This window comes from Pseudopodoces humilis, chromosome 4 (genome assembly GCF_049639895.1).
Source record: "Pseudopodoces humilis isolate 2021_Gansu_Grassland_sample_001 chromosome 4, ASM4963989v1, whole genome shotgun sequence".
NCBI classification, from domain to species: domain Eukaryota; kingdom Metazoa; phylum Chordata; class Aves; order Passeriformes; family Paridae; genus Pseudopodoces; species Pseudopodoces humilis.
In genome coordinates this window covers 67341578-67356147 of record NC_142203.1, presented here as the reverse complement: position 1 = coordinate 67356147, position 14570 = coordinate 67341578, and the positions used below count along the sequence as shown (strand labels likewise).

The 14570-nt window shown below is 42.5% G+C and overlaps 1 protein-coding gene across 1 annotated transcript in view; it reads right to left on the bottom strand.

Moving 5' to 3' along the window:
• GOLPH3 (golgi phosphoprotein 3) overlaps positions 1 to 1529 on the bottom strand; it is a 31312-nt gene extending 29783 nt beyond the window's left edge. The window contains exon 1 of the mRNA XM_005527995.3: positions 1185 to 1529. Within this exon, the coding sequence (XP_005528052.2) occupies positions 1185 to 1400 (216 nt within the window). The 5' untranslated portion in view covers positions 1401 to 1529. The remainder of the gene's footprint in view (positions 1 to 1184) is intronic.
• Positions 1530 to 14570: the final 13041 nt, after the last annotated feature.

Sequence of the window (14570 nt, the reverse complement as noted above, 5' to 3'; positions counted from 1 at the left end):
TGCCCAAACACTGCTTGAACTCAGTCAGGCTTGGTGCTGTGACAAGTGTTGGACAGCAAATGTTCACCAAGAAAACCACTCTTTGTTCACTATCAACCAGTAAATTTATTTTAAATGTAATGCTCTGTCAAAGAACATATAACTTACCAGCTTCCTTCCCATATTACCTTGTCCTCCTGAACAGGCATAGTTTCAAGAGACTTCCATTCAAATCAATGAACTGGATTAAATTATTTACTTGTCACACAAGTTAAAAAACAAAAGCAAGTTTACTTGACAAAAAAAGAAAAGCTGGTTCCCTAATCAAATTCATACTATATTTCATACCTAAAATAAGGATGCATTATGCTTCAATCATATGCCATATCAAATTAAACTGCTTCCCTGATAGAACTCTCATTCTGCAGTGTGTATGCCTTCTATACTGACTACCCTTTTTCAAATGAAAAAAAAAAAATCCAACACACTGGTGGAAGTACACCTTTCTCAATTACTTACTCACAGTATCATGGCAAACTATTAAGCACTGAAATCAGTAAAAATACAGAATTACATAATAATGCCATTTCTTCATTTTGATCCTCTTCTCATTACTCACAGCCCATTTTTGTCACATAACCCTCCCCTTAATTTTAAGATATTTTTTCATATTAATTACTGTGCAAAATCTTAGTATAAAAGGGCTGCTCAGCATCCTAGAGCACTTGAGGACCTCGTTAAGTTCCAGAGTTCTGTGTAACAAAACCAACGCGAGTAGAGGGGTCTCCCACATTAGAGCAATGGATAAGCCAAAGGAGGATAAATGTGCTAGGTTCACCCAGGCCTTCAAGTCCAACGCTGGCCCTGGCCCCCATATCCAGGTCCCTATCTTGCCCCAGGCCCTCTATATTATCTCTCTTATGTATTCATGACAGCCTCTCTGTCAACCCCGCAGCCAAAGGGCAGCGCTACAAACTCTGCCGGGTTCCCCCTCCCCAAAATCTGTGCACCTTTTCCCCACCTCCTCCAAAACACCAAACCTGTTCCAGCCACATCATGTCCCCCATTCCCTCTGCCCCCAAACCCACAGCCACACTCATTCTGCAGCGCCCTTGACCCCATCCCATCAGGTTTCCCTTCCGCACAGCACCCCCCACAAAGCGGTGTCCCCTCGGGCAACCCCTGCCCAGCGCCCCCGGCCGCACCTCACGGTCCTTGAGGCCCAGGAGCAGCACCTCCTCCATAAGGGTGAGCCGCGTTTCCTTGGAATCGCCCTTCTCGTCGTCACCGGAGTCGTCCCGGCGCCCTTCATCCCCGGGGCCGCCGCCGGCGCCCCGCTCCTTATCGGCGGCGGCGGCGCTGCGGGAGGCCTCGGTCCGGCGCTGCACCAGCCCGGAGCTGCGCTGGGTCAGGGAAGTCATGGTGGCGGAGAGAGAGAGAGCGGGGCTCGGCGGCGGCACGGGGAGGGGACGGGCCGGGCTGGAGCCGCTCCGCCCTACGCGCCCCGGCCGGGGGCAGTCATGGGGAGCGGGCCGGTCCCGGGCGGGCGCGCTGGCGGCGGCGGCGGCTCAATATGGCGGCGCGGGCTGATGTCAGCGGAGGATGTGGCAGCGCCGGGCGGGGCGGCGCCGGAAAGGGACCCGCGGCTGAGGGAGCGCGGCCGTGACCCGAGGCGGGCGCTGCGCTGTTTTGGGGCGTAGGGGTGCGCTTCCACAAGTGCCTCGTTTACACAGCCGCAAGTCCGATTGGTTTCATACAATCGTTAAAGTTGGAAGGGATATTCGAGACAATCCAGTACAACCGTCCGCCCAGAACTGCCCCTGTAACCCCTAAACCGCATCACCCAGCGCCGGATCCAGGACGGCTCTTTGACCTCCAGGGATAGTGACTCCAGCACGTCCCTGGGCAGCCTGTTGCAATGACTGACCATTCGAGTTCGGCCACAAAACCGTGTCCGTCTGCTGGTGCAGCCCCCCAGCCCCTTTCCCCTCACACGGAAAGCGTTCGAGGCCGGGTGGATGTGGGGATGAGCAGCCGGGGCTGGTGGAAGGTGTGTGGCCCCAGGACCAGGGCAGTGACCATACCCCTGGCTCGGCACTGGTAAGGCCGCACCTCGAGTGTCCTCACGAGACACTGAGGTGCGAGTCCAGAGAACTGCAAGGGAATTGAGGAAGGCTCTGGAGCACAAGTTTGATGAGGAGCAGCTTGGGGAGCTGGGGGTGTTTGGAGAAAAGGAAGCTCAAGGGAGAACCTTATCACTCTTCACAACTCCCTGAAAGGAGGGTGTAGCCAGGTGGGGGTCTTCATCTTGTCTTGACAGGACTAGAGCTTCTCGAGCTGTGCCAGAGAAGGTTCAGGATGAACATTAGGAAGCGTTTCTTCACAGAAAGGCTGATTGGACTGTCCAGGGAGACAGTGGAGTTACCATCCCAGGAAAAACTGGATGTGGCACTCAGTGCCATGGTCTGGTTGACACAATGGTGTTCTGTCACAGGTTGGACTCAAAGGTCTCAGAGATCTCTTCCACCCTGGTTGATTCTGGGATTCTATGTCCCTTTCCATGACAGAGGGGTTTAACCAGATGATCTTTAAGGTCTCTTCCAACCCAAATTCTGTGATCCCATGATTCTATGTATAAATACATGTATGTACCCGTCAGGTGAAGTCAGGTTAGTTCTCAACAGTTTTCACTTCAGATTTTGGAGATGGAGTCCCTCAGCTCTGCTTTGATGGGCATCTTTTCAAACCTTGAGCCCTTTTGTATGTGGAACAACAAAAACTCAAAAAAAACTCCAATCAAGGCTAAATCCCATGTAAGTTTTCAGGCAGTGTAATTTATTGCAGAATAAAGGTGTTTATGGTCTAGGCAAGGATGGCTTACACTTTTTAGTTCACAGTTAGAATACTGCATTTAACCGTATTGAGATACATAAATACAAATATATGTAAAATAGGTACTTAATATATAAATAAAATATGTGAGTGAAAAAATAGAGGGCTGTTTTAGTGAGTTGTTTGTTTGGTGTTTTAATTTGTTTCTGGGTTTGTGTTTTTTTTAAACTGGACCCTGTTTACGAAGAGCTCTGAGTCAGTCTGGAAGTGACTAGCTTTAGTTATTTTCCACACCCCCAGTTCTTGCATCCCCTGCTATTGTGATTCAGTGACAATTTGGTGTAGCATAAGGAAGAATAGCAGATGGACAATTCTGATCCCCAGAGGATCTGGATCACTCACACAAGTGTTCACTGATTGTTCCTCTTCTGGTTTTTGAGGCCCGCTGATTATTCACAGTTCACTTACTGTGCAATGTTCTGATTGTTTTTTTAATCTGTCTCGGTTTTTTGTTACTTAAAATGTCCTGCTGGACCAGCTCAAATGCCAAACCAAAGCTGAAGGAAGTGTCACTGTTATTTTTATCAAATTAACGTTTGCTCAAAGAGATACCCCTATAGCTCTATGTTTCCTGGAAATGTAATTTCTGAGTTGTAACTAAACTCAAACATTTTTTAATTTAGTCCTATCTGAGAAACTTGGATATTTTCCTGAAGATTACAGTCCAGATGACAGGCAGTCATATAATTAACCTGGGTCATTCCCTTTCCCTTCTTTTAACATAGTTACTGTATTAGCTTTCTTCCTGCTCTTTGGAGCTCTCAAGGTTTATTGAGAGTCATATTTAGAGATCAAAAAGAAGTTCCAAAAATCTGTTTCAAAATCCTGTATGCAAGCTATCCTGGCTTACTGGTAAAAACTACTTAGCTGTAGTGTTGCTGCTGAAAATTTTTTCAAATACTGTTACTGGAAATAATTTTATCTTTGTCAAGCCTGATAATATTTACCTATTTTCCCAAAATGCAAAGCTATTTTTAAAATCTATTTTCTGACAGGACTTTAAACAATTCTTATATTTCACTTTAGTAATATCATTGGTATAATTTGCTTTGTACCTACATTCAATTCACATTCAAGCACGACTTACATTTTCTCTAATTCCTATCTTAAAGCAATTTTATCATCTCCATTTTTATCAATAGAATGCACTGTTTGGGCTATTACAATTATTTTCACTTTCCCACTAGATTATTGTGGCGTATAAGTACATTTTCATTTGTCCTGATTGCAGTTTAAAGGTTAATTAATGAAATGTCCATGAAATGCTCATAATTTTTTCTTTTGGTTTTTTTTTTCGATCCTTTCCTGAAGGCCTCAAAGGACTCATCATTACTTTCAGTTTTGTAAAAATCAATCTTTAAAAATATTTGCTAATTCTATTATTGATTTGCCCTCTATGCTGTGTTTTGTTACAGAAGTTAACAAATTAGGATCACTTATTATTTTTTTAATAATTAATCATTTTTTGTTGATCAATTTCATTTTTATTATGATGAAGAGTCCTTATACTTAACAGTCACTTTTTTGACTTAGAAACTCAGGTGTTTGCACAAATTGAATGATGTCGTTTCAGACAAATGTATTTCTTCATTATTAATTTCAGTTCTGACTCCTTACCTGATGAACGTAAACTAAGAAGTTCAGTGTGAATCAAATTAAAAAATTGAATTTTGGGCCAATTAAATTGTATTTTTTTTTACAGCATTGCAGCACTGATACACAAAAACAAAATCTGAATGAAAAGGATGGCAAACAAGATGTGTTTCAGCACATGATTTTATTGTTGATCCTTTCTACACAGCTGAGAGCTGGTGTGCCAGAGAGGAGCACTGTCTGGACACTCACCTAGGAGATCCTTTGTCATGACCTTCATAACTGCAATTTCTTTCACAGTGCCAAGCAGTATTTGAAAAGTATTTCTGAGTCCTGCATGACTTTATCAGGAGTTCAGAAGGCTGTAGCCCCCAACACTGCAATGTGTGGTTTATGTTGTTTGGGCTGTCACTGGGCATCTTGTTGGGTACAGACTCCCTCCCCCATCCCAATGTCAGAGGTATCCAGAGAGCTGCGGCCCGATATCTTCAAAACACTCTGTTAAGAAGTAATAACACAAAAGCATAGGCTGTGGTCTATAGATAGTTCATCTTGCAGTAAATTGACCTTGTAATGCATCACAGTTCATCCTTAAGCCTATCTCTGGCAGAATGCAGCAGTCTTCTGAAGTAGCCAGGGTATTTTTAATTTGCTGCTGGGAGGTTGAAATAAAAAGGAATAGAGCAAAGGTATGAATCTGTGTCTTACTTTCTGTTGTGCTAGTTGCAGTTGCCATAATTTGCTTCTCCATGGTAGCAGGGATTACCTCAGTGATGTCAGCAGGAAAAGTGAGTGGCAAACTGATTGCAAGTGTGTGTTGGGACAGCAGGTCAGGAAAATAATAACTTTATTTAACACCTGAGGTAGGAGCTCACATTCTTGTAACTACAAACAAGTGTTTCACAACTTGAACATCAGGAGCGTGACACAGAGCTGATTGAAGTGAGAAATTGCAGATGCCTCAGCCAAACAGATGTGCCAGGCTCTGGAACTTCAGACACAAAAGGATGAATCCTACTGCTCCTGTCAAAGCATCATCACAAGATATAGGTGGGCAAATTTTCTCCCAAAGAAGTTAGATTTATAAGACGTGCACGTTTTGAAGCTGACAGCAAGAAAACAGGAGCTGTTTTCCAGAAGAAGGCTGCTGGCTCTGTTATGGCTCCACTATCCAGCAGTTTCACCAGTCAAGCTTGTTTGCATTCCTCCTGCCTGTGTCTTCCATTCCCTCCCAGTGAAAGTTTGACACTCCCAATTAGGAGACAAAAAACAAGTGTCAGGTGGAGCCGTGGCCTGAATCCCTGTGAGGATTTGACTTAAAAACAAGTGGAGAAAAAGGCCATGTTCCCCTGTATGGTTTCAGGGATCTGTTGACAGGGCAGTCTCACATATAGGCACAGGATTGTTGCACAGGAAGGAGCACTGTGCTGGAGTACAAAGTATGGAAACCCAAGGACCAAATAGCTACAGGAATTCCTTAAGGCCAAAAAGTCTTCGATACTGTGCTGATTACAGACCTGCTGCTTGAGTGCTAAACTAGACATTAATACCAGCAAAGAACTGGAAACAAACTGTTGCGAGATTTGTTCTATCCAGTATTATCAGTGTGATCTCCAAGAACAGGATTTTCACTTCCCAGAAAAATCAAGATGCTGAAAGGTACAGAGTGATGAAAGAAGGAGAAGATCCGAGATAAGAGACGAGTGGGCTTGTGTGTGATACTGTATGTGGGAAGAAACCAGAGTCAATGATCAACTGACCTTAGAAGTTGTGTCTGGTACACAGTGATCATGTAATACTGTCTCTTTCAGTTTCAGCTGCACCTGTTTTACCCATGCTGTTGTTTTGGTTACTAAATAAATCCTTCAGTAGCCAGTGCAGACCAGCTGGGTTTTTCTTCTTGGTTTTAGGAATGGATTTTCCAACACTAACTTCAAAATATTCTAAGTTAGAAACCACTTACTGATGACTCTTCCTAGCTGTACAACAAACTCTCATTTGGCTTTTAATGCCTAACTGTTTGGACATTGTTTAAACTGTCAATTTATAAAGACAAAAATTGCCAATGTACCTTTTCTAATAGCCATTTCTTAAGCTTCTCCCTTAGGATGATTCAAGGACAATGTACTAGGCTTCTCAAAAATTTGTGTATTTAATTACTACTTTCAGCAGCACAAATTCAAGTGTTTAACACTAAGCTCATATAAAATCAGATGCAGCCACTTAGTAAGAAAATTTATCTTCAAGGGACTTTGACTTAAAAACCAGCTCATGCTACTTTTAAGTTTTGTATCTACAAATACTATAAATTGTGAATTTTTAGAAAAAAGTGACTGGCATTTTAGGAGGACCAAATGCAGACATGAGAAAGTGCTGTGCACATTTGCTCATTTAAAAAGCATTTTTATATCTTGACTATTTCCAGATACTCTTATTTTCTTATCTCCAGGAGAGTTCAAATGACTGCTAGTTCCTGAAATCTTTGTATTGTAATAGCATCTTTCTCCTTGTATCTGAGTGAAATTCTTCAGCAGCAATGATCTGTACTGGTTATTTTAATACTACAATTACAGTACTGAAATCATAAGGACAAAATTATCAAAGTTGTGTTTGTAATTGAGATGTCTTTTCATTTCTACACAGGGGTCCTGTTCAACCAGCATTCCTAGGAAAAATGTGCAGTTTTCTTGACAGATGTTCATTGTACAAAATGAGTCCTATGAAACCTTCATCAAAACTGTCTTTGGTATTTCGGCAAAATTTAAAATGTTTAATGCATTGAATTTTTTACAAGTTCAGCTTTGAAAAGTCTTTACATCAAGTCCTAATGTAACAAATGCTTTACTATCTGTTCCTTGTAACGTATAAAAATACTCATCAACTGATTAAAAAATACATCAAGCCAGATGGCGCAAAGAAAATGTTTCCACAGGGTTGTAATTTACAAGATAAATAGTGATTAGAGCAGCATTCATGTTGTCTAAATAGAGAGTACTTGTGTGCATTCGGAGTGTGTGTAGAATAAATGTCAATACTCTTGGTAAGTTTACACCATCTTGTTATGACCAAAGACCCATGCAGAAAGAATGAAATAATGAGTGGTAATTTTAGAACTGTATATATGAGGCAAACAGAGCCATGGCATCACTGAGGGAGAAAAGTACAGATTCCAGGAACTAGTAGTCACATGAACTTGGAAAAGGTGTGTGCGTAAGCAGCTGGGAAATAGAGGGAAAATCTAGAAGCATTTGGTAGCAGCCATTGCTGAGCCTCTATAAAAATTACTGTAAGGGAGATAAAGCTGCATTTACAAGTTACCTTGCTCCTGAGAAATCAGCCAAGTGGGTTGCACTCCCTGTGCTGCTCCTGGCAGAGGTGGCACACCCTGCTTGTGCAGGGTGATTTGTACTCCTGATGGCAGACAGGAGGTAGTGATCACAGGGAATGCCAGAAGGTTTTTAAGTCTGGCATTGATGTCAATGCCTTCCATAGTACCTTCTACCCAGGGAGCAAAAAACACTGATAAACATTTGTAGATTAAATCTACTGGCATCTCTGGAAGCATGTCTAATTATTAGTTTGCTGAAGTTAGCTTTGAAAACATGGATGAATGCAATCCAAGTCAAGTTCTAGGGAGCACTCTGTCTCACCGTCTTGCTATGAACTGCCTTGCATTGTTGACTATGAAAATGGGAGAAAATTCCAGATACTTTTTGGGGAGGATGTAATTGCTCTTAGCTGGGGAAGTTCAGAAGTGATACTCAGCATCAGAGCACTCCACAGTGCTACCATCTGTAAGAGACGCTTTCGGGGTGCTGGACAGTCTGAGACACGGCAGAGACTTCTATAGTCGAGTTAGATGTTAGTAGTTTATTTCAGGGCGTGGGAGAGAGAGCCCTGCTAGGAGCCAGCAGATGAAGCTCAAAGCAGGCTCAGAGGGAACAATACAAAAGGGAGTAAAATATGAATACATGATTTCAAGACTTAAGATAGCTAAGAAAGAGACTAACAGAACAGAAGTGAGAGAGCCGGGGAAAAAGGATAAAGAGCAGGAAAGAGCAGGAAAAAGAGCAGCAAGAGAACGTAGGAAGAGAGACAAGAGAAAACAAGAGAAACAAGAGAGACCAAGAGAGCGTAGCAAAAGAGCGAGCTCTCCTTTACAATTACTTATATAACCTATACATTTGAATATTCTATTCCTTTACTAACCAATCTTCCTAAGTATACTAATACAGTAACATTTGTGTGCAACCCATAGAAATCACTGCTTTTGCATATTTTTAGTTATCTCAGGGTCCTTCAGACCTTTCCTTATAAGGCTGGGGAGAGGGGTCTCAGCTTAGTTTTACTGGGGGAAAGAATGTGTTCTGGCATACCAGACTGGTTTCTTTGAATTATTCAAACCGTGCTTTCATTTGTATTTCTTCCTTAGCCTTTCTGGCTAAAGAGTCATATTTATAATTTCTTTCTAATTCTACCTTCCCAACAACCATCTTTCTTCATTGACCTGTAATTCAGGTGCCTCTGTTGACTGCAAGGCAGAGAGCTTCAGAGTATTATCCTGTGAACTGGTCCCCAAAGGACTAAACTCAAGTCAAACTTGGATTGGTATTTTGGAGGGTTAATTCTGCACTGGATCATATCTGTGAAAAAAACATCTATCTTCTGTATTGTAAAATGGTATTATTGCTATATCATTATATGAGATGGCTTTTAAAGCAATTTCACTGGCAAGCACTTTACCATCTATGCAAGTATATAAATCAGCTGCAAAAGAGCTGCTATTCAAACAGAAATCTCTTCATAGGGGTTCTGGAAAGAATATTTTAAGTGAATCTACACTGTAGACCACATTCCTAATTAAAATTGGCATGATAATTTGAATGGTTGGGACAAAGGCTATTTAGGACATTAACCACATAATAGGGATTGATTAGCATTTTAGTATTGTTTCAAAGGTTAGCCAGCTATTAAAAAATTATCGCTGTCCAGTTGAATAAGTACATTTTCCTAAGTCCAGATTGCATTTAAGATTTCATTAATGAGCTACAAATGTGTAAGAACTCCTGCTATGTAATAATATAGTGCCAAACATAAGGCTACATGTACAGAACTAAGATCACAGAATCACAGAATATTCCATGTTGGAAGGGACCCACAAGGATCATCAAGTGAATGCCCCATATGGAGATCAAACCCACAACCTTGGTATTATTAGCACTGTGCTCTAACCAGCTGAGCTCATCTCATGCTTGAGAAGTACAATATTTAACTGTGAGACACAGAACGAGGTGATTCTAGAATATCTGTTTTTTAAGATTAGTAGTTGTAGCTATCACAGTGAATGCAAACAGAGCAGAAACCTAACTAGTAGTCAGGGACAGTCAGAAAACTCAGAAAAAAGGATAATTTTACCATCAGCCTTGTAGCTCTATAGCATGCTGATGTTTCTGCCTGTAAGCGTATATTTTTCTCTCCCTGAAAGCTAGATTGAGGAAGAAGATGGGGGATTTGAAACTTCACTGCTGAAGGCAAAGAGAGCTAAAACAACACCAGAAATACACTTCAGAGCTGGAAGCATTTCAAGATTCTTTTTCTAGGGATGCTGGCATGGGGAAGGATGACTCCCTATCCAGAAACCTCGCTGGCTGCAGAGTGAACTGGCAGCTTGGTGCATTTCCCTGCATGCCCAGACATGCAGCAGCAGTGAGACTGGCAAGAACAGTGTTGAAAAACCTGGCAAGAGAATGGTTCCCCAAAACTCTTTTCTGTATCTGTGAGGAAAAGGAAAGTGTGAAAAAGTGCTTGCATCACTTGTTCAGTTTGGTGTCTCGATGAGAGCCACTTACTTCTGCGTTATTGTATTTATTTTTTTCTAAAGACACTAAGTTCCTGCAAATGTTTCCTTGATCTGGAGAGAAGAAGCTTTCCTTTCGTCTTGAATCCACTTCCATTAAAACTCCAAGCCAGAACAATGGTATCTGCCTCAGAGCCTCAGGATTAGAGAGCAGCAGCAGCTCTGTGTGGCAGGTGACCCTCAGATCACTTTCCGGTGCAGCTCCAGAACTGGCTACACAACACAGCCTCCCAGAAATATGCCTCCCACAGCTCCTGAGGGCAGTGGGATGCTCACAGTAATAAGCTACGTCAGTGAAGCCAGGATTAAACCTTCAGGGCTCAAATTACTTCCCCAGGGAGGAGAGATGGAAAAGGATTAGCAGCTAAATTATTGCTGGTTGCAAATTAAGATGGAAGTTGGAAACAAGATCTTGGTGGAGAAACTCAGCTCATAACAGGCAATAAAAATATATCCAGCAGCCTAAAAAGGTGGCCCTGGCCTGGTGCAGGAACCTCCAAACAGCAGGGAGGATGCATAAATGAGGGAGGCCCTTGGCTGCAGCAGAGGAATGAGAAGAGCTGCATAGGTATCAGTGTTTTCACCTGCATAGGCAGTAAATCAAGACCTCTGCCTGCTTTACAAGGCATCTTTGGAAGGAAAAAAAAAAATTAAAAATAAACCCTCACTCTGCTCTTGATGAGCAAATGACAAATGACATCTGAGCTTTCCATATTTAACACAGAATATGTCACACTGATGAGTCAGCCATCTGCACCAAGGTGTCCTACTTTGGTATGTATGGCCTTTTCTCACTAAGTGTTTTCCCTAATATTTACTTAGGTACCAGCTTAATTCTCTTTGCCACAGGATAAAACAGTGGTTTTAATTAGCAGCTATTTACTACACAGTTAAGCCCTTCAGGAAGATTTTTAAAAAGCCCCAATCCAAGCAACAAATGCCAAAGCAGAACAAATGCATGAGCAGAAGACACAAACTTTTACTGGCCTTAATGGTTAAAACACACCTGTGGCTGGAACCCAGCAAGGTGATCTGCCACTGTTCAGAGCAGGAGAGCAGGACCAGGTACTGCACCAAAGCAAAGAAAGTACTCCTTATCCTGGAAGCATGGTCCCACTCTGAAACAGAGCTCTGCAAAAAAATCCCCAAAACCAAACAATCCCAAATTCAAAATCAGGATTTTCCCTCTTCTTTAAATCAAATCTATTCCATTTCCCTCACTGCAAATTCAGCCTGGAACTGGAGAACCAATTTGGCCCTTCGTCATCAGTCATAAACTTCCTGCAGCCAAAACCAAAGCATTACTTACATCTGCATGACCCCAAGGTTATAAACTGGCCTCAGATATGAGTGTCACGTTTGAATATGTATCTGTTCATAATTATTAACACAAGGCTAATAGAAAGGCTGAGTGTTTCTGACATCGTGTTTTATGACAGGAGCCACTTCTGACGCTTTGCAAGGCTGTGCTGCTCTTAGCTATACTACTGCATTGGAAGTAAAACTTCAGTAAATGATTTTTATGAAGGTGTGCTTCAAGCAGACAGTAACTGGGACTTCATTTTGCCATTAACTTCAGGAAATATAGCATAGAATATGAAGGACCAAGGCTGTTTAGGGAAGTAGATGACATTTTTACTGCTTTCTATTGACATGTTTGTTTAGAAAGATGATGTTACATAGAAATTACTTTAAAATTTGAAAATACATAGGCAGATAAAACTATTTCAAAGCAAACTTTTTACTATGGCTCATTAGCACAGCTGACAAAAATAAAAAATATCAAGGTTCCTAATTCTGCTTCATCTGCTGGTTTCCCCTCCGCAGGAAGAGATCTTTCTTGATCTGGGCAGTTGGCCAGCTCGGTGACCAATGTTACTCCATTTAAGAATAAAGCATCTTTGATGCAGTTTGGTTTGTTTACAAAAATGTAAGTAGCCCTGCTGCTTTGAGCACAGGATAAATCAAACAGCTGGGGACATCTTCTTTAGCACAGCTCTTTGAGCCAGCACCTGACCCAAGCACCATTCTGCAAGGCTTCTCCTCTACCAGTTCTCCACAGAGCAGTTCTTCACTTCATGCTCCTCACCCCCATCAAATACATCTCACAAATCTGATGGAATTGGCCCACCAAAGTGTCCAGTGAGTGGAGGCACAGCTACTCACTGCCCCATATGAGACAGACTGCTTAGACTGCCACAGCTCAGCAGTGAGGATTTGGTGGTGGCCAGATGGTTATTAATGCAACATGTACCTTCTCCTAGCAGGCCCAGGGAGACGTTCAGGAGGCTTGGGAGATATGAATCAGAGGGTGATTCTCACTAAACAAGATCATCCTGCAGGTGTGGCTGCCTGGATGACCCCTACTGGCAGACCAGTAGGTAAACGAATTGAACAGAGGCTGACAGAGGCACATGAAATATGTTGCCAGGCTGCTCCAGCGTGGGCTCACAGGTCCTGCCAGGAGCCTGCTCCAGCACGGGCTTCCCAAGGCGTCACAGCCTCCTTCAAGCACATCCACCTGCTCCAGTGTGGGATTTTCCGTGGGGTGCAGGTGGATCTCTGCTCCCCTGTGGAGCTCCAGGGGCTGCAGGGACACAGCCAGCCAGTGGGTTTTTTTCCTCCACCTGCCCATGGAAAGAGTTAATTCTTTTTTCCTCTCTTCAGTTCAAGTGTTTTAAAGAATTCCTTTTCAGCCCTATGGTTAAATTTACTTTTTTTTCAACTTAGTTTGTCACACTCAGGTATTATTTTACTGACTAAATGTAACTTTTCAAAAGAAATTTCTTGGCAGGGAGCAGCCATTTACAATGCTCCTCTGACAAATGAAAAGATGTCCGTCAACTTTTCCCTCAGTGTGTTGCAGCTGGGGAGACATTTGCCTTCTGAGGCTGGAGCTGGAAGGCAGAGATGGAAAACATTCAAGGAGAAGGGTGTCCATCAGCCTAGACAGAATATTGATGTCAACAACCAGCACAAGGAGGGCTATTACTACTTTAATAAGACCCAAAGATTAGAAAAAAGTTTATGTTCAGTCATTTCCTGCTGCTTGAATTGTTCTGGGTCCCTGGTAATTGTATTTCAGCTGTTTCTAGCATTCATTATTACCTTCAGGACTCCAGAGGTTTGCCATATTCATGCAGCCTCTACTTAATACTGTGCCATTGAGTAATGGTTTTACTATCACTGTATTTCATTTCACTAACTTGCCCTTTTTGTCATAATTTCTGCCAGCCAGCTATTCAGCTGCAATTTGAAACATAAAAAGGAACATTGCTTTCAGAACAACATTAGGTAGATAAATTTTCATGGAAAATTAGAGAAAGTACTAGATTCTACACCTGAGAGAGATAATAAGCAGATTATAGACGGAGCAGATCACCTGCATTAAATCTAAATACAAATGAGAAGTAAGTAAGTAAAATATGCTAAAGGAGTGTGGGGGAGTAACCAATCAGCTCACCTTTGTGTGGTTAAAGCTTTGAAGAGAACAGCAGGAACACACCAGGAATCCAAAACCCCTTTCCGAGCAATGACAGTTTTTAGATTACAAGTCAGAACACGATATTTGCTTTTCAGCAGCTGCCCTCAATCACTGATTACTCACAGCCCAGGCAGCATGATGGTATTTAAGACTCTGCCAGCGCAACCAAAGTATAGCCTAAGGAACTAGAGGCCTGAAGAGCATCAGAATGTATTTTATGACCATAGACTGAGTTCACAGGGTTTGCTCACCTTACTTACCTTCCTGCTGTGGCAAACAGGTCAGATCCTATAAAACTGTACTTTAAATCATCCTGTAAGTCTTCTACAAGCAACCTCCAAACACAGCTGGTTTGGATTGTGGTTTTTTTTCCTTCCCTGTCTTTTTGTTTTCCCTCAGAAGTGTTAAATGGTGGGAGTTGGCCATGCATGCTATTTTACGGCATTTCAGCTAGCTGCACGTTAGAGGTGGTTCCCAGGATTTATCTCTTTTTCAGCAGCAGAGCAGCTGGAGAGTGACTTTTCCTGCACCTGTATTTCCACCTTTCCCCTCATCTGCTCCAACTAGGGGCTGCCAAGCGAGAGGGGCAGCCTCAAACAGGGGCTCCTCTTGTCCCCCTCTGCATCCCCACAGGGTCATTTGGATCAATGGGCTGATCTGATAGAAAAGTAATCCACAAAAGCAAAATACCAATTTCTATAAAATCAGTTGGAAAGCAGTAATGGTGTGAGGGCACCGCTGGGCAGTGATTGCCAGCAGGACTCC